This window comes from Periophthalmus magnuspinnatus, chromosome 8 (genome assembly GCF_009829125.3).
Source record: "Periophthalmus magnuspinnatus isolate fPerMag1 chromosome 8, fPerMag1.2.pri, whole genome shotgun sequence".
Lineage (NCBI taxonomy): Eukaryota > Metazoa > Chordata > Actinopteri > Gobiiformes > Gobiidae > Periophthalmus > Periophthalmus magnuspinnatus.
Genome location: NC_047133.1, coordinates 16,661,188 through 16,677,090, shown reverse-complemented (window position 1 = coordinate 16,677,090; position 15,903 = coordinate 16,661,188). Strand labels below are relative to the sequence as shown.

The 15,903-nt window shown below is 40.5% G+C and overlaps 1 protein-coding gene across 1 annotated transcript in view; it reads right to left on the bottom strand.

Annotated features, from left to right (window-relative positions):
• The window catches only part of LOC117375341 (disintegrin and metalloproteinase domain-containing protein 11-like), a 46,994-nt gene extending 36,649 nt beyond the window's left edge, over positions 1-10,345 (bottom strand). Inside the window, exons 1-2 of the mRNA XM_055223795.1 lie at positions 10,285-10,345; positions 7,632-7,822 (exon numbers count right to left, since the gene is read on the bottom strand). Coding sequence (XP_055079770.1) covers positions 7,632-7,822; positions 10,285-10,345 — 252 coding nt within the window. The remainder of the gene's footprint in view (positions 1-7,631; positions 7,823-10,284) is intronic.
• Positions 10,346-15,903: the final 5,558 nt, after the last annotated feature.

Here is a 15,903-nt window from a genome sequence, read left to right as displayed (position 1 = left end):
TTGCTTATTGCTCTTTTGATTGTTTTAATATTTGTTCTGTAAAGCATCTTTGAGTGTCCTGTAAAGCATTGTATAAATAAAATGTATTGTTATTGTTAATGTGAAATATTCCCAGAAAAAGACAGGGTTATTTCTTTGTTTAAAAGCTTCAAATGCTCGTCTCTATTTCTGGATGTGTTTAAAGGTGAAATATTATGCAACTTGATTCTTGTGAGCTTTAAGTCATGTTCTAATGCTGTTCCCTCCTCAAAAACATACCCGGAGTTGTGTTTTGTTTTGTTTGAGTAACTCAGTGGAGCACTTCCTGTATTACCACATGATGACATCACAAGGTGGAACAGAGTGTTTTCAGTTTGAGAGAAGAACTCAGTCTAAATATGCAGGATACGTGTGATAAACATGTGTGAATGAAACAAAACACAACTCCAGGTCTGTTTGTGATGAGGAAACGACATTATACAACGGCGTAATATGGGCCCTTTATTGGACAGACGCCCCGGTGTGGACTAGAGCCAGAACTGGCAGTGCGGGGGCAGCAGGAGGCGCCGTAGAGAGAGTTTACTTTAGAATAAACACTGTGTCTTCTGCAGATCGATGCGCCAACGTGGCTCAGTCTGGACCAAACTGGGCGCCACTGACTCATCGCACAATAACATGCAGTGATCCAGGAATGCTAATGCTAATGCTAAAGGAGTCTGTTTGATTTCCATGTTAGCTTTGGTTGTGTAATAACTTGATATATCTGTACAAACCAGTAAAATTATCATCTTTACATCTGAATGATTTGGGAATAATATCTAAGTGTTGCAGTTGGTCTAGATTTATTCAATTTTTTTTTTATTTTTTTTTTATCAAGTTCATGTTGTTGTGTCTTGCCCAAGGACACAACGACAGTATTCATTTGTGGAAGCTGGAATCGCATGTCGAGAAAGGGATTTGAACCACTAACGTTTGGATTAAAAAAATAAATAAAATTATATTTAAATATCCAAATCATCAAAGTCTCCATTCTTTGCTATTTTTACTGCTTTCATTCAGTGTTGTTTTGTCTTTTTTTTTTTTTTTACTTTCTACTTTTTATACACACACAGAAGAATATATGAAGTGAGATGTATAGAATTATATAGCAAAGAAAAAAGAAACATAACATAAACATATTTGACACAGCAAAGGGTGGCCATTTTGATGATCTGAATAGACTGTATAAAGAAACTAAGTGAAAATGACGTCACCCACAGCGTTTGGCTCCAGTCAAATGAAGCTCATTGAAGCTAACGGTTAAAGGGGCCAATTGGAAGCAGAGTTCCACATTTGGAATTCCAGCCACGAGTATCATAACAACCAAAGAGCCAATCAGGAGCGAGGCTGTTGAAGGTAACGTCCCCCTCCGCCTGCATCGCCGGTTTAGCAGGGAGTGGGCGCTTAGCAACGCTGTCAATCAAACATGTTGCTAATGCTAACAGGAGTGACCTCGGAGAAAGTGCCTGATTTGTCTGTTATTAATGTTCATATCTTGATTTACAGACACAATAGTGAAATAAAAAAAACAGGATCATGTAGAGCGGGTTAATACGAACATTTAAGACCAAAATGACAAGTCTGACAGCAGCAGTTACAGAGAGAGGGGACACAGTTTTTCAATGTAAAGTGAATTTGAGCCAAAATCGAAGGACGCAGAAGCACGCTCATGCTCATTTCCTGTTTGGAACACGACAGCTAGTAGCAGGTTACCTATGTCCATTTATGTATATATATATATATTTATTTATGTATGTATATATATATATATATATATATATATATATATATATATATATATATATATATATATATATATATATATATATATATATATAACTCACTAAAAGTGATGAAAGCTGCACACGAATCCCTCTCAATTTCAAAAACAGGTTCAAAATTTGCAATAAAAATGAACTTAAACTTTCCATTCCACAGTGAAGCGCTCCGTCATCCTATGTGAACACAGCACAACCTCACAGAAACAAAACAACTTCAACCTGCTCTAAAAATACCCAACACGCCCCTCACGACGAGCTACAAAAAGGTACACGAGCCTAGAGCCAGGAGACTGAAGCACAAGTACCACACTGACATACACAAAAGGATTTTTGTTACTTAAGTAAAAGTACAGATACTGGAGCAAAAACATCCTAAAGCAAAAGTATCACATGAAAAAATATCTACTTGAGTAAAAGTATTAAAATTACTGTTTAAAAATGTACTTAAAGAGTAAAAAGTAAAAGTATTTCACGTAGATTTTGAGTCTTATGAAGCTTCAAATATGGGGATTTTGATAAAGATTTGAGCTGAATTTTGTTCAACAGAAACAATTCAACTGATAGTTGTTTTTATTTGTATATTTTTGTTTTGTTCAAACATGAACATGTTAAAAATAAACCCTCAGACTTTTCAGCAGGTCTCACACAAATAAAAATGCTTTTACTTTTCAGTCCTGTTAAAAAATGTAGTGGAGTAAAAAGTACAGATACTGCTCTCAAATGTACTGAAATAAAAGTGAAAAGTATCCACTTTAAAATGTACTTAAGTACAAATACCTAAAAATGCTACTTAAACACAATACTTTACTACTTTTACTTCATTAAGTTCGATCATGTGCTGAAATATAAACACAAAGTGGATAATGATGATTTACCTTTAGAGTTTATCAGACCTGGCTGTGTACTTCTACACAAGTAATAGTATTAAAAAAACTGTCCCTCAAAAATATTCAAAAAGTATCTTCACTAAATATTGATTCAGTGTTATTGGGGTAATTTAAACTACTACTACTACTACTACTACTGCTACAACTGCTACAACAACTACAACAATTATGACTTCTACTACGTACTGTTTTATTAATGTAAAGGGTAAATGGTCACATTTTTATACAGCACTTTTCCACCTTCAAGACTCAAACGCTACACCAAGAAACCACACACACATTCACACACACATTCATACACACCCCCTCACACACTCACATTCACACACACACTCACACATTCACCCCCACATTAACACACACATTTACACACACACACACTCACCCCTTCACATACACATTCATACACACATTCACATGCACACTCACACGCACACACCCACACCCACACATTCACACACATATTTACACACACACTCTCACACACTCACACACACACCCCTACACACATTTACACACACACTCACACACTCACATACACATTCATACACTAGTGTACACAGATGCTATAAGATGAGGGGGTTAAGTGTCTTGCCCAAGGACACAACAGCAGTACATATATTCAGAAAGAGAAAGAAGAGAGGGGAGAGAAAGAGAAAGAAGAGAGAGAGAGAGAGAGAGAGAGAGAGAGAGAGAGAGAGAGAAGAGAGAGAGTGCAGAGAGCTCTTACCGACTCTTGAGCTGCAGCATTTCTCACACAGGCTTTATTCATAATTAATGGGACACACTTGAACACACCACTGAATTATGGAGGTCCTGGGATCAGAGCTGACAGAACGTGATCGTCCGAGGAGCCTGAGGGCAGCAGGTATGACCTCCACAAAAATCTCATTTCATTTACTGTGATACAACCACAAACTGGCTAATTTTTACTACTTTCTACATTTTATTTACACACAGAAGAGACTGCACATATAAATGGACATAGTTAACCTGTCATTGTCCTGTCTGACATGAAATCAGAATAACTTTTCCCATTTTAGGTCCATTAGGATTAAAAGAGGTAAACTTGAAAGCCTGAGAACAACATCCCAACTTTGAAATACAGGGGTGGCAGCTTCATGTTGTGGGGATGTTTTGCTGCAGGAGGGACTGGTGCACTTCACAAAAGAGATGGCATCAAGGAAAGAACATTATGTAGAAATACTGAAGCAACATCTCAAGACATCAGCCAGGAAGTTAAAGCTTGGGCGTAAATGGGTCTTCCAAATGGACAATGACCTGAAGCATACTGCCAAACTGGTTACAAAGTGGCTTAAGGATAACAAAGTCAATGTTTTGAAGTGGCCATCACAAAGTCCTGAGTTCAATACTATTGAAAATGTATGAACAGACCTGAAAAGGCCTGTGCGAGTAAACTTAGTTCACTTACACCAGTTCTGTCTGGAGGAAAAGGCCAAACCTCCTGCCAACTATCGTGAGAAGCTTGTGGAAGGATATTCAAAACATTTACCCACATCATACAGTTTAAAGGCAGTAGCACCAAATACTATTGAAATGTATGCAAACTTCTGACTTTGAAGAAAAAGGCATGGAAAATTGTCTAAAAAATCCTTCTCTCATTATTCTGGCATTTAGCAAATATAAATAATTTTGTGAATCCTAACTGACCTAAACCAGGAAAAGTTAAGTCTGATTTCACAGACAGTGAGAAAAAAGCAAATGTGACTTTTTATAATGTGTGTGTAAACTTACAGTTTCATCTGTATATAAAATGAAGAAAGGAGTAAAAATAACAGAGCGTGTCCAAATTTTGAGGGTTCAAGGTCCCTAAGATATGATGGGGTCGAACATTTGTGGATTTTTCGTTTTATATTTCTTATTAAATATGTTGTGTGATCAATCCTGGACACTGCCCCCACGCGATAGTAAAACGTAGTAGAATCGATATCAGTGTATTTTGTGACTATTGATTTGATGTGCCGCTCTTCGGTCGGCTGAAGTAGTTCCAAACGTGCTGTATAACTGAAGCTGAATTAAGAAAGAACTATCGATATTTTGCAGTGACGTCACACTGGGGGGTATGTGTGCATCTATGGCAAAATGTTCAGCATTTACCATGGAGACACAAAGCAAGCATTAGCAAGCACGGCCAAATCCATTTAAGATCGTCTGAAAACTCAAGCAAAAATACAAAAGTGATTTAAAGAGAACATGTTCAGGAGCCTGTGATCAGTCTGAGCTCATGGTCCTGTTTAGGAGTTTGATTTTACACAAAAAGATAAGAGTGATGAACTGACAAACTGTTGGCTAATGCTTATGCTAGCTAGCTCGTGACTGCACTGTTATTTGAGAGGGACTTGTTTAACAGCACAAATGAGCTCACCTGTTGGAGTTCCGGCTGAGTCAGCTCTTTCTCGTCAGATCACATTAAATTCAAACTGAGATTAAAGTCTAATTTAAGTAACAGAGCTGCAGACAGAGCAGTGCCTACAGTTAGCATCACACCCCCAGACATTGTTGATGACGACAGCAGCAAAGTATAAATTATCTGTTGGCTGCTAAAAGTCTGTAAAGTCCCTCCCTGCTGAAATCTGAGCGTTTTCTCCTGACATAAAGTGTATTAGACAAACTGGGTCAAAGTGCTGCAGTGAGCCTCCTCCTCCATCTGCACAAGAGCAGGAGGCAGCTGCAGAGGAAGCGGAAGACGAGCTCTGCACAATTATGAACACACTAAAACAGACGCATGTTCATGTTTCGATTTCACTGGTAACGACACACATGCTCGTCTTATTGAAGGAAGAACTTTGTACTATGTAACGTTTTTCTAGTGGGAGTCCGCCGTCCACTCGTCTCCATGGAGCAGTTATCGCTTTAATGGCTGCACCAACCCAGCTTTTTCTGTCCCAATGCAGATTCCCAGACTATAGCTTCTGTCGATATCAACCGATACCAGTACTGAGACCACAGACTGTGCAAAGCAGTGGACTAAGTGAGTGTAACATCACCCACAGCGTTCAGCTCCAGTCAAATGAAGCTCATTGAGGCTAGAGCGGTTACAAGGGCCAATTCTGAGTCGAGTTCCATATTTGGAATTCTGATCACGAGTATCATAGCAACCAAAGAGCCAATCAGTGGGGCAGTGAGGCTGTTGAAGGTAACGCACCTTCCCACCCGCACCTTTGGTTTAACAGGGAGCAGGAGCTTAGCAACACTGTCAATTAAACCTGTTGCTAACACTAGCAGGAGTGAACTTGGGGAAAGAAGGTGCCTGATTTGTCTGTTATTAATGTTCATATCTTGATTTACAGACACAATAGTGAAATAAAAACCCCAGGATCATGTAGAACGGGTTAATACAAACATTTAAGACCAAAATAAGGAGTCTGACAGCAGCAGTTACAGAGAGAGGGGACACAGTTTTTCAATAGAAAGTGAATTGGAGCCAGAGCTGGAAGTGCACCCATGATCACTTCCTGTTTGGAATGCAGCAGTTAGCAGGTTAGCTATATCCATTTATATTTACAGTTTATGGCAGAGACAGAAATATATTTATTTACTTTAAACTAAAATAAAATAAGGCAAAATTGATCCAAATGTTTATGTACCTGTTATTTATCTCTCACGTAACAACTTTGTATGAATAAAAATTCAAACATTATGAGATTTTCTGGAATTACTACAACCAGTAAATAGTCTTACCTTAAATTATATTCCCAAACAGGATATTGACTGACCCGATATTTGGAAGCTGATATCTGAACCAGCTAATTACAGTTTCAAGAGTTTGAGAGGGAATTCAAATATGCAGAAACATGATGCTACACTGCTGAAATGACCACTCTCTTTACTTGACAAAATGGTGATTGTGAAATATCAAACCAGGCAATAAGAGACAGAAGTGTACAGACTAGTGCACTGTTGTGTCTGTGGTGTTGTTCAACTTCATCTCCTTCAATTCACTTTTTGTAAACTGAACATTGCTTTTCAAATTAGTTTCAGTTAGAGATAGTTTTAGTCGGGACAATATTTGGACTTTTTAGAGTCTCAACTATCGGCCTTGTCCGAGCCAAATGGTATTGCTTTAGTCGGCCTGTGGGTGGCACCCTTATGTTACGCCTGTGGGGGGCAGGGCAGGTATAAAGGTGCATCTTCCTGTGACGCAGACTGATGCCTTAACTCTCCAGCACAGGCCGATATTTTGTTTTGGCCAACCTGCTGCCTAAAGAATACACCAAGAGCTTTACTTTAGTGCAAAGGGATAACTGCAGAAAATTTATCAACAGTCTCTCTTTGAAAAAAAAAAAAAAAAAGGTTTGGGGTAAGTTTAGCAAAAAATCTAAATCTGCCCTATATATTGGTCCAAAAACATTGGCAGAGCTGATTGGAGATGCTTTTCTTTGGATTCTAAACAATCGGTATCAGCATCAGCCATGAAAAAACTCATCGGTCGATCTCTAGTTTTTGTTCTAATTTTATAGCAAAAGAAAAATAAAATCTGTCAACTGGACAAAATGTTGTAGGAGTGAAGACGTTTGGCTGCACTGTACCTGAGTCCTACTTCGCATAGTCATTCAAGCCCCTAATAAGTGATTTCACACACATTAGCATCCTGGCATACTTACAATAGCACAACAGACCTAGCTTACAAACTGAAACTGTAAACTAACAGGTGTTTTAGCTTCAGTGTGGTTAGCTCCTCCCTTCTGACAGGTATAAGGCAGTGTCCAGCAGTAATTTGACCAGACTGACTTTACTCCTACAACGTTTTGTCCAGTTGACAGATTTAATTTCTCTTTTGCAATGGATCAGGCCTGGACGACTGAGGAATTACACACATAGTTTTAGTCCAAGTTTGTGATGTAAACTCAAATTTCATATATAAATAGAAGGAAACTTGACAGTGAAATAACAAGACAAAAAGAGAAGCATTAGACGGACTCACTGATGTGTCTATAGAGCTGTTGTTGATCCTCGTGTCCAGACGCCTGTGGACCATCTCGTCCTCCGTCTCCGCATGTTGGACTAGTCTTTTGGGGTAGGTGACTTCAGAGCTACTGTCCCCACTGTCCCGCCGTCTGCCCAAAGAGAACCATGTCCGCACATCTCCGTCCTCCTCCGGGCTGGGCTCCTCACCTGCGCCACACACAGAGAGTAGAAGTACTTAAATCAGTCCTATTGAGCTTGTGTCTCATCTCTGTTCTCATCTCCAGTCCAGTTTACAGAAAAGGCCTGATTTAAGACAGAACAACCCCAACCCTGTAGTACCAACCTTAACAGAAACCCTCAGTAATCTCACAATAGCAGTAGTACTCGGCATTCGTAGTAGTACATACACACTCCGAGCTCTGTTCTTGACTTATTTAAGAGTCTTGATGTGAGGTGGAATCGGCTGAGTGGTTTGATCTCAGCCTTAACTCATGCTACTGCCATATCCTTGGGCAAGACACTTCACCCACTGTGTCTATGTCTGAGTCTGTGTATAAGGTTGATGGTGCACCTCTGTCGGGGCAGCTGTAACCTAGTAGTGAATATATGGGGCTTAATATATGAATCAGGGGCGGTTCCAGATACTTTTTGGTTGGAGGAGCTATGGGGGGGCTAAGTTCTTCAGTGGGAGTGGGAGTCCTTTATAGATCTGAGCAGACCTCCTCCCTTTACCATGTTTGCTTCACTGTTTTAGTTTAAATGTAGTTAGTCGTGTTAGTGATTTGTAAAAACAACATTATAAAAAAAAAAAAGTCCATATTAATCTCATTTTGAACATTTTGTCATTTGAACATTTTAGTCAAGACTGGATGTGCTATGAAAGTGGGGCAAAAATCTTAAGGGGGGCTATTCTAGGGGAGGCCAGGGCCCCTCAAGCCTCTTCGCTGGCGCCTCCCCTGATAATGCGCAAAATTGTAAAGCAACTGTAAGAGCTACACAACCGAAACCAAACTTCTGTATGAACGACTCCATGCTGGGAAGACTGAGGTAGAAATTGTTTGGGTACTTTAACACGACGCTAATGAAAAAATCTCACTGGGTTCTCCCTCTATAAATAAAGTTTTTTTTTAATTTTTTTAATTAAAATCGAATAAAGACTACGACATGCCAAACAACTCCAGAAGTGTCAAAAGGTGCATATGACGATGTTTTCTAATGTTATTTCCTCATCACAAACAGACCTGGAGTTGTGTTTTGTTTCATTCACACATGTTTAACACACAAACCCTGTATATTTAGGTTGAGTTCTTCTCTCAAACTGAAAACACTCTGTTCCACCTTGTGATGTCATCATGTGGTTCCACTGTGTTTTTAAACTCCATACACCTTCACTAGAATCATTTGGATCATTTCAGTCCTGGAATTTCCAATCTCCACTGAACTAAAGGTAAAAGGAGCTGTTAACTTGAAAACTACCACTTCATGACATCACAAGGTGGAACAGAGCGTTTTGAGCTTTGGAGATGTAGACAGACTAATAATGAAGTGTTACTCAAACGCGTGAATTCTCACATAAGGCTTGTAATTTCAGCAAATAGACTAAACTTTTGTACCCGAGAATTCAAATCCTTTTAAGTCAACATTAGCCGTTAGCGATTGCAAGAAACATTTCATCTTTGTTTTGTGAAAATGAAGAATAATTTTAAGACAGAAGTAAGAATATTGAAGGTCATATATTTGTGCAAAATGGACTCTTGTAGCTTTAATCCATTTTCTAATACTGTTACCTCCCCAAAAACTGGAGTTATGTTTTGTTTCATTCACACTTGTTTGAGTAACACTTTATTATTATTCTGTCTACATCTCCAAACCTCAAAATGCTCTGTTCCACCTTGTGATGTCATGAAGTTGTAGTTTTCAAGTTAGCATCTACCTTTTCCCTTTAGTTCAGTAGAAGATTGACAATTCCAGGGCTGAAATGATCCAAATGATTCTAGTGAAGGTGTGTGGAGTTCAAAAACACAGTGGAGCACTTCCTGTATTACCACATGATGACATCACGAGGTGGAACAGAGTGTTTTCAGTTTGAGAGAAGAACTCAGCCTAAATCTGCAGGGCTTGTGTGTTAAACGTGTGTGAATGAAACAAAACACAACTCCAGGTCTGTTTGTGATGAGGAAACATCAGCACATAGATCAGAAAACAGCGCAGTATTGTCTCTGTTAAACTGTTTGTGCGTAAAACTGGGCTACCGTGTTGCTCTAACCTCAGAATGATGCAGCCTATGGGAACGTGCAGTCCTTTAGTGCACTCACGCCCATGCACAACTCAGCGGAGGCTCGTATATTTTAAATAAAGATCCAGGCTGCTAATAAAAAACGACTGGCTTTGTGCGCAGCCTGATAAACGGCGTGTCGGATACGTATTTGCCGGGACAGCGCGTGAATGGGACGTATAGCTTTACAGGCGAAGGGATTGCGGCGAAAATGTGTTGATGCAGCAATTCTACCGCATCACCAGAGCGCAGGGGCCGGCTCTTGGCACGAGAAATGTAAAAAAAAAATCGCTAACTAAAGGTTCAATACCCTTGGAACCAAAAGTGCTGGTGCAGGTGCAAAAAACCTGCTGTCCGCTCGTGTTTTTTTTCCTGCTTCTGTCTCTCTTCTTACCTGACACAGCGAGCCGCTCACCCACTGCAGCACACACCATGAAGCACCACACCGCCAGCATGATGTTCACATATTCCCCCGGCTTTAGCGCATCGAGAGCCGGCCAAACGTCCCCAACCGGAGCCGGCGGATGGATGTATGGATGTACGGACGGATGGATGGATGCAGGGGAAGCGTGCAGCAGCCCAACAGCCAAAGCGCGCGGTTATCTACGGCGAGGAAACACAGATACCGCGCTACACGTTTACTGGCGCTCTCCCTCTCATCCTCTCATCCTCTCTCCTCTACGTCCTCCTCAGCTGCAGCGCTCCGGGATTTGCATATGAGGAAAAATGGATCATAGCTCGGCCCGTGGATGAGCGGATCTAACCAGGCCCGAGGAGCAGTGATGGAGAGGAAGAAGGGGGCAGGTGCATGGTGGTAGCTCCGTGTGGTGGTGGTGCTGCTGCTGATGCTGGTGGGGCTGGTGGTGGCGGTGGCGGTGGTGGTGCTGGGGTGTGCTCGTGCGCGTAAAGCCGTGGATCTGCGGCGAGAAGCGCGAGGGGTCTGCGGAGGGGACACGTGGGACCCTCCCTCATCCTGTAGCAGTCTCCTCCCGTTGCCATGCAGCGGGAGGAGGATGGAGCACGGGCACGGAGCGCACAGGCCACGAGCGAATCAGGGGGGAATCGTTCGTGCGCGTTTGGGTTTGACTGCACCGGGAGCGTTTGAACCCGGGGGAGAGGCAAGTTTATTTGTACAGCACAATGCGAACACAAGGTAATTCAAAGTGATTTACAGAATAAGAAAGACACAATGCATGAAATCAAAACATGAATAATCACAAAAAGTATGATAAAATTAATATCAAAAGAGAAAAGTTCAGAATAAAACCCTTTCAGGCATATGCACAGATAAACAGAACTATTTGGATTTAAACATTGTCAAAGTAGAGGCCTGTCTCACATCTTCAGGAAGACTGTTCCAGGTTTTAACTGCACAGAACTGTTTCACCAGGTTCAGTCCTGGTTTAGTCCTGGTTTAGTTCCTCATTTAGTCCTGGTTTAATCCTGGTTTAGTCCTGGTTTAGTCCTGGTATAGTCCTGGTTTAGTTCCTCATTTAGTCCCTGGTTTTGTTCCTCTTTTAGTCCTGGTTTAATCCTGGTTTAGTCCATGTTTAGCCCTGGTTTAGTCTTGGTTTAGTTCCTTGTTTAGTCCTGGTTTAGTCCTGGTTTAGTCCTGGTTTAGTCCTGGTCTAGTCCTGGTTTAGTCCTGGTTTAGTTCCTTGTTTAGTCCTGGTTTAGTCCATGTTTACTAATTTTAAGGAAGTAATAGAAAGTAATACTCATCATGCGGTGCCTCATCATTGCATTTTGTCTTTGAACTGTGCAGCTTTAGAGAGAAAAATGTAACACGCAGCTGTTGTGGTGCAATTTCCCATGTCTAACTAAACATAAATACATAAATAAATGCATAACAAACAGGCTATAATTACAAACAGGTTTAATTTAGTTGTTCTATGTCATATTTTGTCTGTGTAATCCCTTAGTCATCTGATCCATAACGGCTATTTTTGTTAGAAAAGACAATCATTCCTTAAACAGGAATGGGAATGGGGAACTGAGACATCAACAACCCCATCCTCAGACCCAAAGAAAACAAAAGAAACAAAAGAGAACAATAGTAGGGCCATTAAATGTTGAGTAGGGTCATTAAGGCTGAAACTGGAGCAATAGCTGTTTACAGTTTCAGTGTAGTTAGCTCCTCCCATCAGACAGATATAAGACAGTGTCCTACAATGATTTGTCCAGTTGACAGTTTTAACTTCGGCTTTTGCTATGTCATGTTTTGTACACTTTTTTTTTTTTTTTTTTTTTAAATGTTTTGTACACTTTAATATAATGCAACTCATGTAAAAGTATTCCAAGTATTCAGAATACTGCACTCTGATTGGTCCATGTAATAGAACATGTTACAAAATACATTTCAATCCAGGTATTCAGGGTTCTGTAATAAATATCCCACATTTTCAAAGTATTCTTTCCATCATGGGGGGTCTGTGTGACTCGTGACGGAGCAGAGGGGCACGTGGGCTCCAGACTTGGTGCGTAAAATTATAGGTGTGACCCGTGTACGAAAAATTTTAAATAAATAAAAATGAGTACACGATGTGGTTTGACAAATGCACTGCAGACTGTGAATAGTTTATGTTTCTGTGGTAACCGACTCCAACATAGTTTAGTCTTATGGAACATTATTTATAGGCTGGGCTCGTGTTGTCAGGGGCAACGGCGTTCTCAGAGTTAAATGCGTCATTAGGAGTGTTCTGAAGTGTGAGTCTGTGGAGGAGGAGGAAAAATACCAAGGTGTAACTTTAAAAACATCATTGAAGAACCAGTGGTGAAATGTAACAAAGTAAAAAAAAAGTAAAAGTAGTATATCTGTACTTTACTTGAGTACATTTTACTGTGTGTACTTTTTACTTTTACTTCAGTGTATTTGAGAGCAGTATTTGTACTTTCTACTCCACTACATTTTTGAACAGGACTGAAAAGTAAAAGTATTTTTATGATTGTGTGAGACCTGCTGAAAAGTCTGAGGGTTTAACACGTCTTAACGTTAACACGTTCAGAATTTGAACAAACAAAAATATACAAATAAAATTCATTCTAATTCACTTTCTGTGTCCCCTCTCTCTGTAACTGCTGCTGTCAGACTCGTCATTTTGATCTTAAATGTTCGTATTAACCCGCTCTACATGATCCTGGGGTTTTTATTTCACTATTGTGTCTGTTAATCAAGATATGAACATTAATAACAGACAAATCAGCTGCCTTCTTTCCCAGAGGTCACTCCCACTAGCGTTAGTAACAGGTTTGATCGACAGCATTACCAAGCGCCAGCTCCCTACTAAACCAGTTGTGCGGGCGGGAAGGGGCGTTACCTTCAACAGCCTTGCTCTGGATTGGCTCTTTGGTTGCTATGATACTCGCTAGCGGAATTCCACACATGGAACTCTGTTCCAAATTCACCTCTATACCTGCTCTAGCCTCCATGAGCTTCATTTGACTGGGCCCAAATGCTGTGGGTGACGTCACACTCACCCAGTTCACTTCTTTATATCTAATAGTGCTAGGGACACACCGATACAATACTAGAATCAGATATCAAAGCCGATACTGAAAAGTTTGCTGGATCAGCTGTAGCGTCCAGCAGCCCTGTGCCCCCAGCTGCTACAATGACACAGTTTAAAAGCGTTGGAACCTATGGTTAAAGACAATGCTTGTGTGTTTACTGAAGAATCTGTTTACTCACATTTTCAACACGAGAAAAGCCACTGTCACAAACTTTAGACCTTGAATGAGAACACCTGGGCACACCTGAGCACACCTGGACACACCTGACACACCTGAGCACACCTGGGCACACCTGAGCACACGTGGACAATGTTGGCCCAAACACCTGGGCTACTTTTTAAGTTGTTGTTTCAATGTGAATTAAGAGTTGCAAAACACATTTGGATATTTATATTTTTTACCAAATGCCAACTGTTTGAAGGAAATAAATGCATCTGTTGCAGTCTCTGCTCTGGTATCTGTCGATATCATGGATCATCAGATTCTTAAAGCCAAAGTACCGGCATCAGTATCGAAACAGAAAAAAACTGGGTTAGTGAATCCCTAATAAGTACTAAGTAATATCTCTAGCTCTATGGGAAAAAATAAGCAGTGTAATACGGGACCTTTAAAGAGGCATTATGTCACTTTTCTGGTGGGTGTCCTAGGACTATTCTCTGATCTTTTCTAATGTTGTTTCCTCATCACAAACAGACCTGGAGTTGTGTTTTGTTTCATTCACACATGTTTAACACACAAACCTTGCAGATTTATGCTGAGTTCTTCTCTCAAACAGAAAACATTCTGTTCCACCTTGTGATGTCATCATGTGGCAATACAGGAAGTGCTCCACTGTGTTTTTAAACTCCATACACCTTCATTAGAATCATTTGGATCATCTCAGCCCTGGAAATGCCAATCTCTACTGAAGTAAAGGTCAAAAGAGCTGTTAAACCATTGAAAACTACCACTTCATGACATCACAGGGTGGAACAAAGCATTGTGAACTTGGGAGACGCAGACAGCCTAATAATCCAGTGTTACTCAAACATGTGTGAATGAAACAAAACACAACTCCAGGTCTATTTTTGAGGAGGTAACAGTATTAGAACATGGATTAAAGCTACAAGAATCAGTTTTGCGTAATGTAGGACCTTTAATAATAACATTGTTCCATTGTATGTGTAATATTGCAGTTTGTCAGAGCTCTCTTGTCCTCCAACCACACCTCCATCTCTCCACCCTCCACCCTCTTTATGAAGCTGTCAATCACTCACTGATCAATACACATCCTCTTGAAGCCATATCTCCACCTCAGCCTCTCTCCGCCTTCTCCTAATCTCTTCGGTCATGGTCCCAGGGCAAAGTCAGAGTTCGAGGCAATGGGACAGAAGGCTGTGGGCAGATGGGGGAAGGGGGCGGGGTTTCTGTTGCATATCCCACTAATGGACACACTGACAAATGCCTCTAAATATTTCATCGGAGCCTTTTGAGACTAACTGAGGGAGAATAGTTGAAGTAATGCAGTGTCAGGGGAACGCCGGTAATGTTCGGAATGTGCCGGGATTTTCAGGATGCAAGGGAAGTGTTTCATTTACTAATGCGAAACTTGGCAAAGCTGGAAGGAACTGAAGACGAGCCAAAGGGCATCAGCGAGAGGGGGCCAAAAGATGATGTCATCACTTTTACAGCCGACATCAATAATAAAGTTTTATAGCAAATTCTAAACGCTTTATAATGAAGCTGTTTGAAAGGTAAGCTAACGTAAATCAGCCCTTGAGCTTGTGTCTATATGGTTCTCATCTCTGACTCCTGTGGATCATTATGTTATAATTTACACATTTTAAATCACAATATTCATTTAAAACCACTTAATAAAAGAAACAAGTCCGCTGATGGTGTCCAGTGGGAGCTGACGTCGGTGTAAACGTCATCATAACAAAGCGCCACATGCTGTCGGCGCCCCCTGCACCAAAATGACGACGCGATGCTGCCGAATCCTACGAATATCACCGATTAAGAAAATAAAACTGGAGAAGGAAGTGCGTACGTCACAGTGGGACTAAACCAGGACTAAACCAGGACTAAACCAAGACTAAACCAGCACTAAAACGTGATTAAACCAGGTCTTAACCAGGACTAAACATGGAGAATCAGTGTTTCAGTTTTGTGCAGTTTAAACCTGGAACAGTCTTCCTGAAGATGTGAGACAGGCCTCCATTTTGACAATGTTTTCCTTTCATTTTTCCAATACTTTTTGAAAAATTCAAATATTAACAGTTCAAAGGCGTCGCAGAGGCTAACAGGCTATGTTTTTTTGTTTTTTTTTTATTCAAATATACAATGGTATAAACAAGAACATTGCAAGAGGCTTAAGCTTTTACATTTACACTCACTGACTACGTGCTAACCATCCACGTGCTAACCGGCTATATGCTAACCATCTACATGCTAACCATTTACGTACTAACCATCTGCGTGCTAAACGGCTACGTGCTAACCATCTACATGTTTTAATGACTTT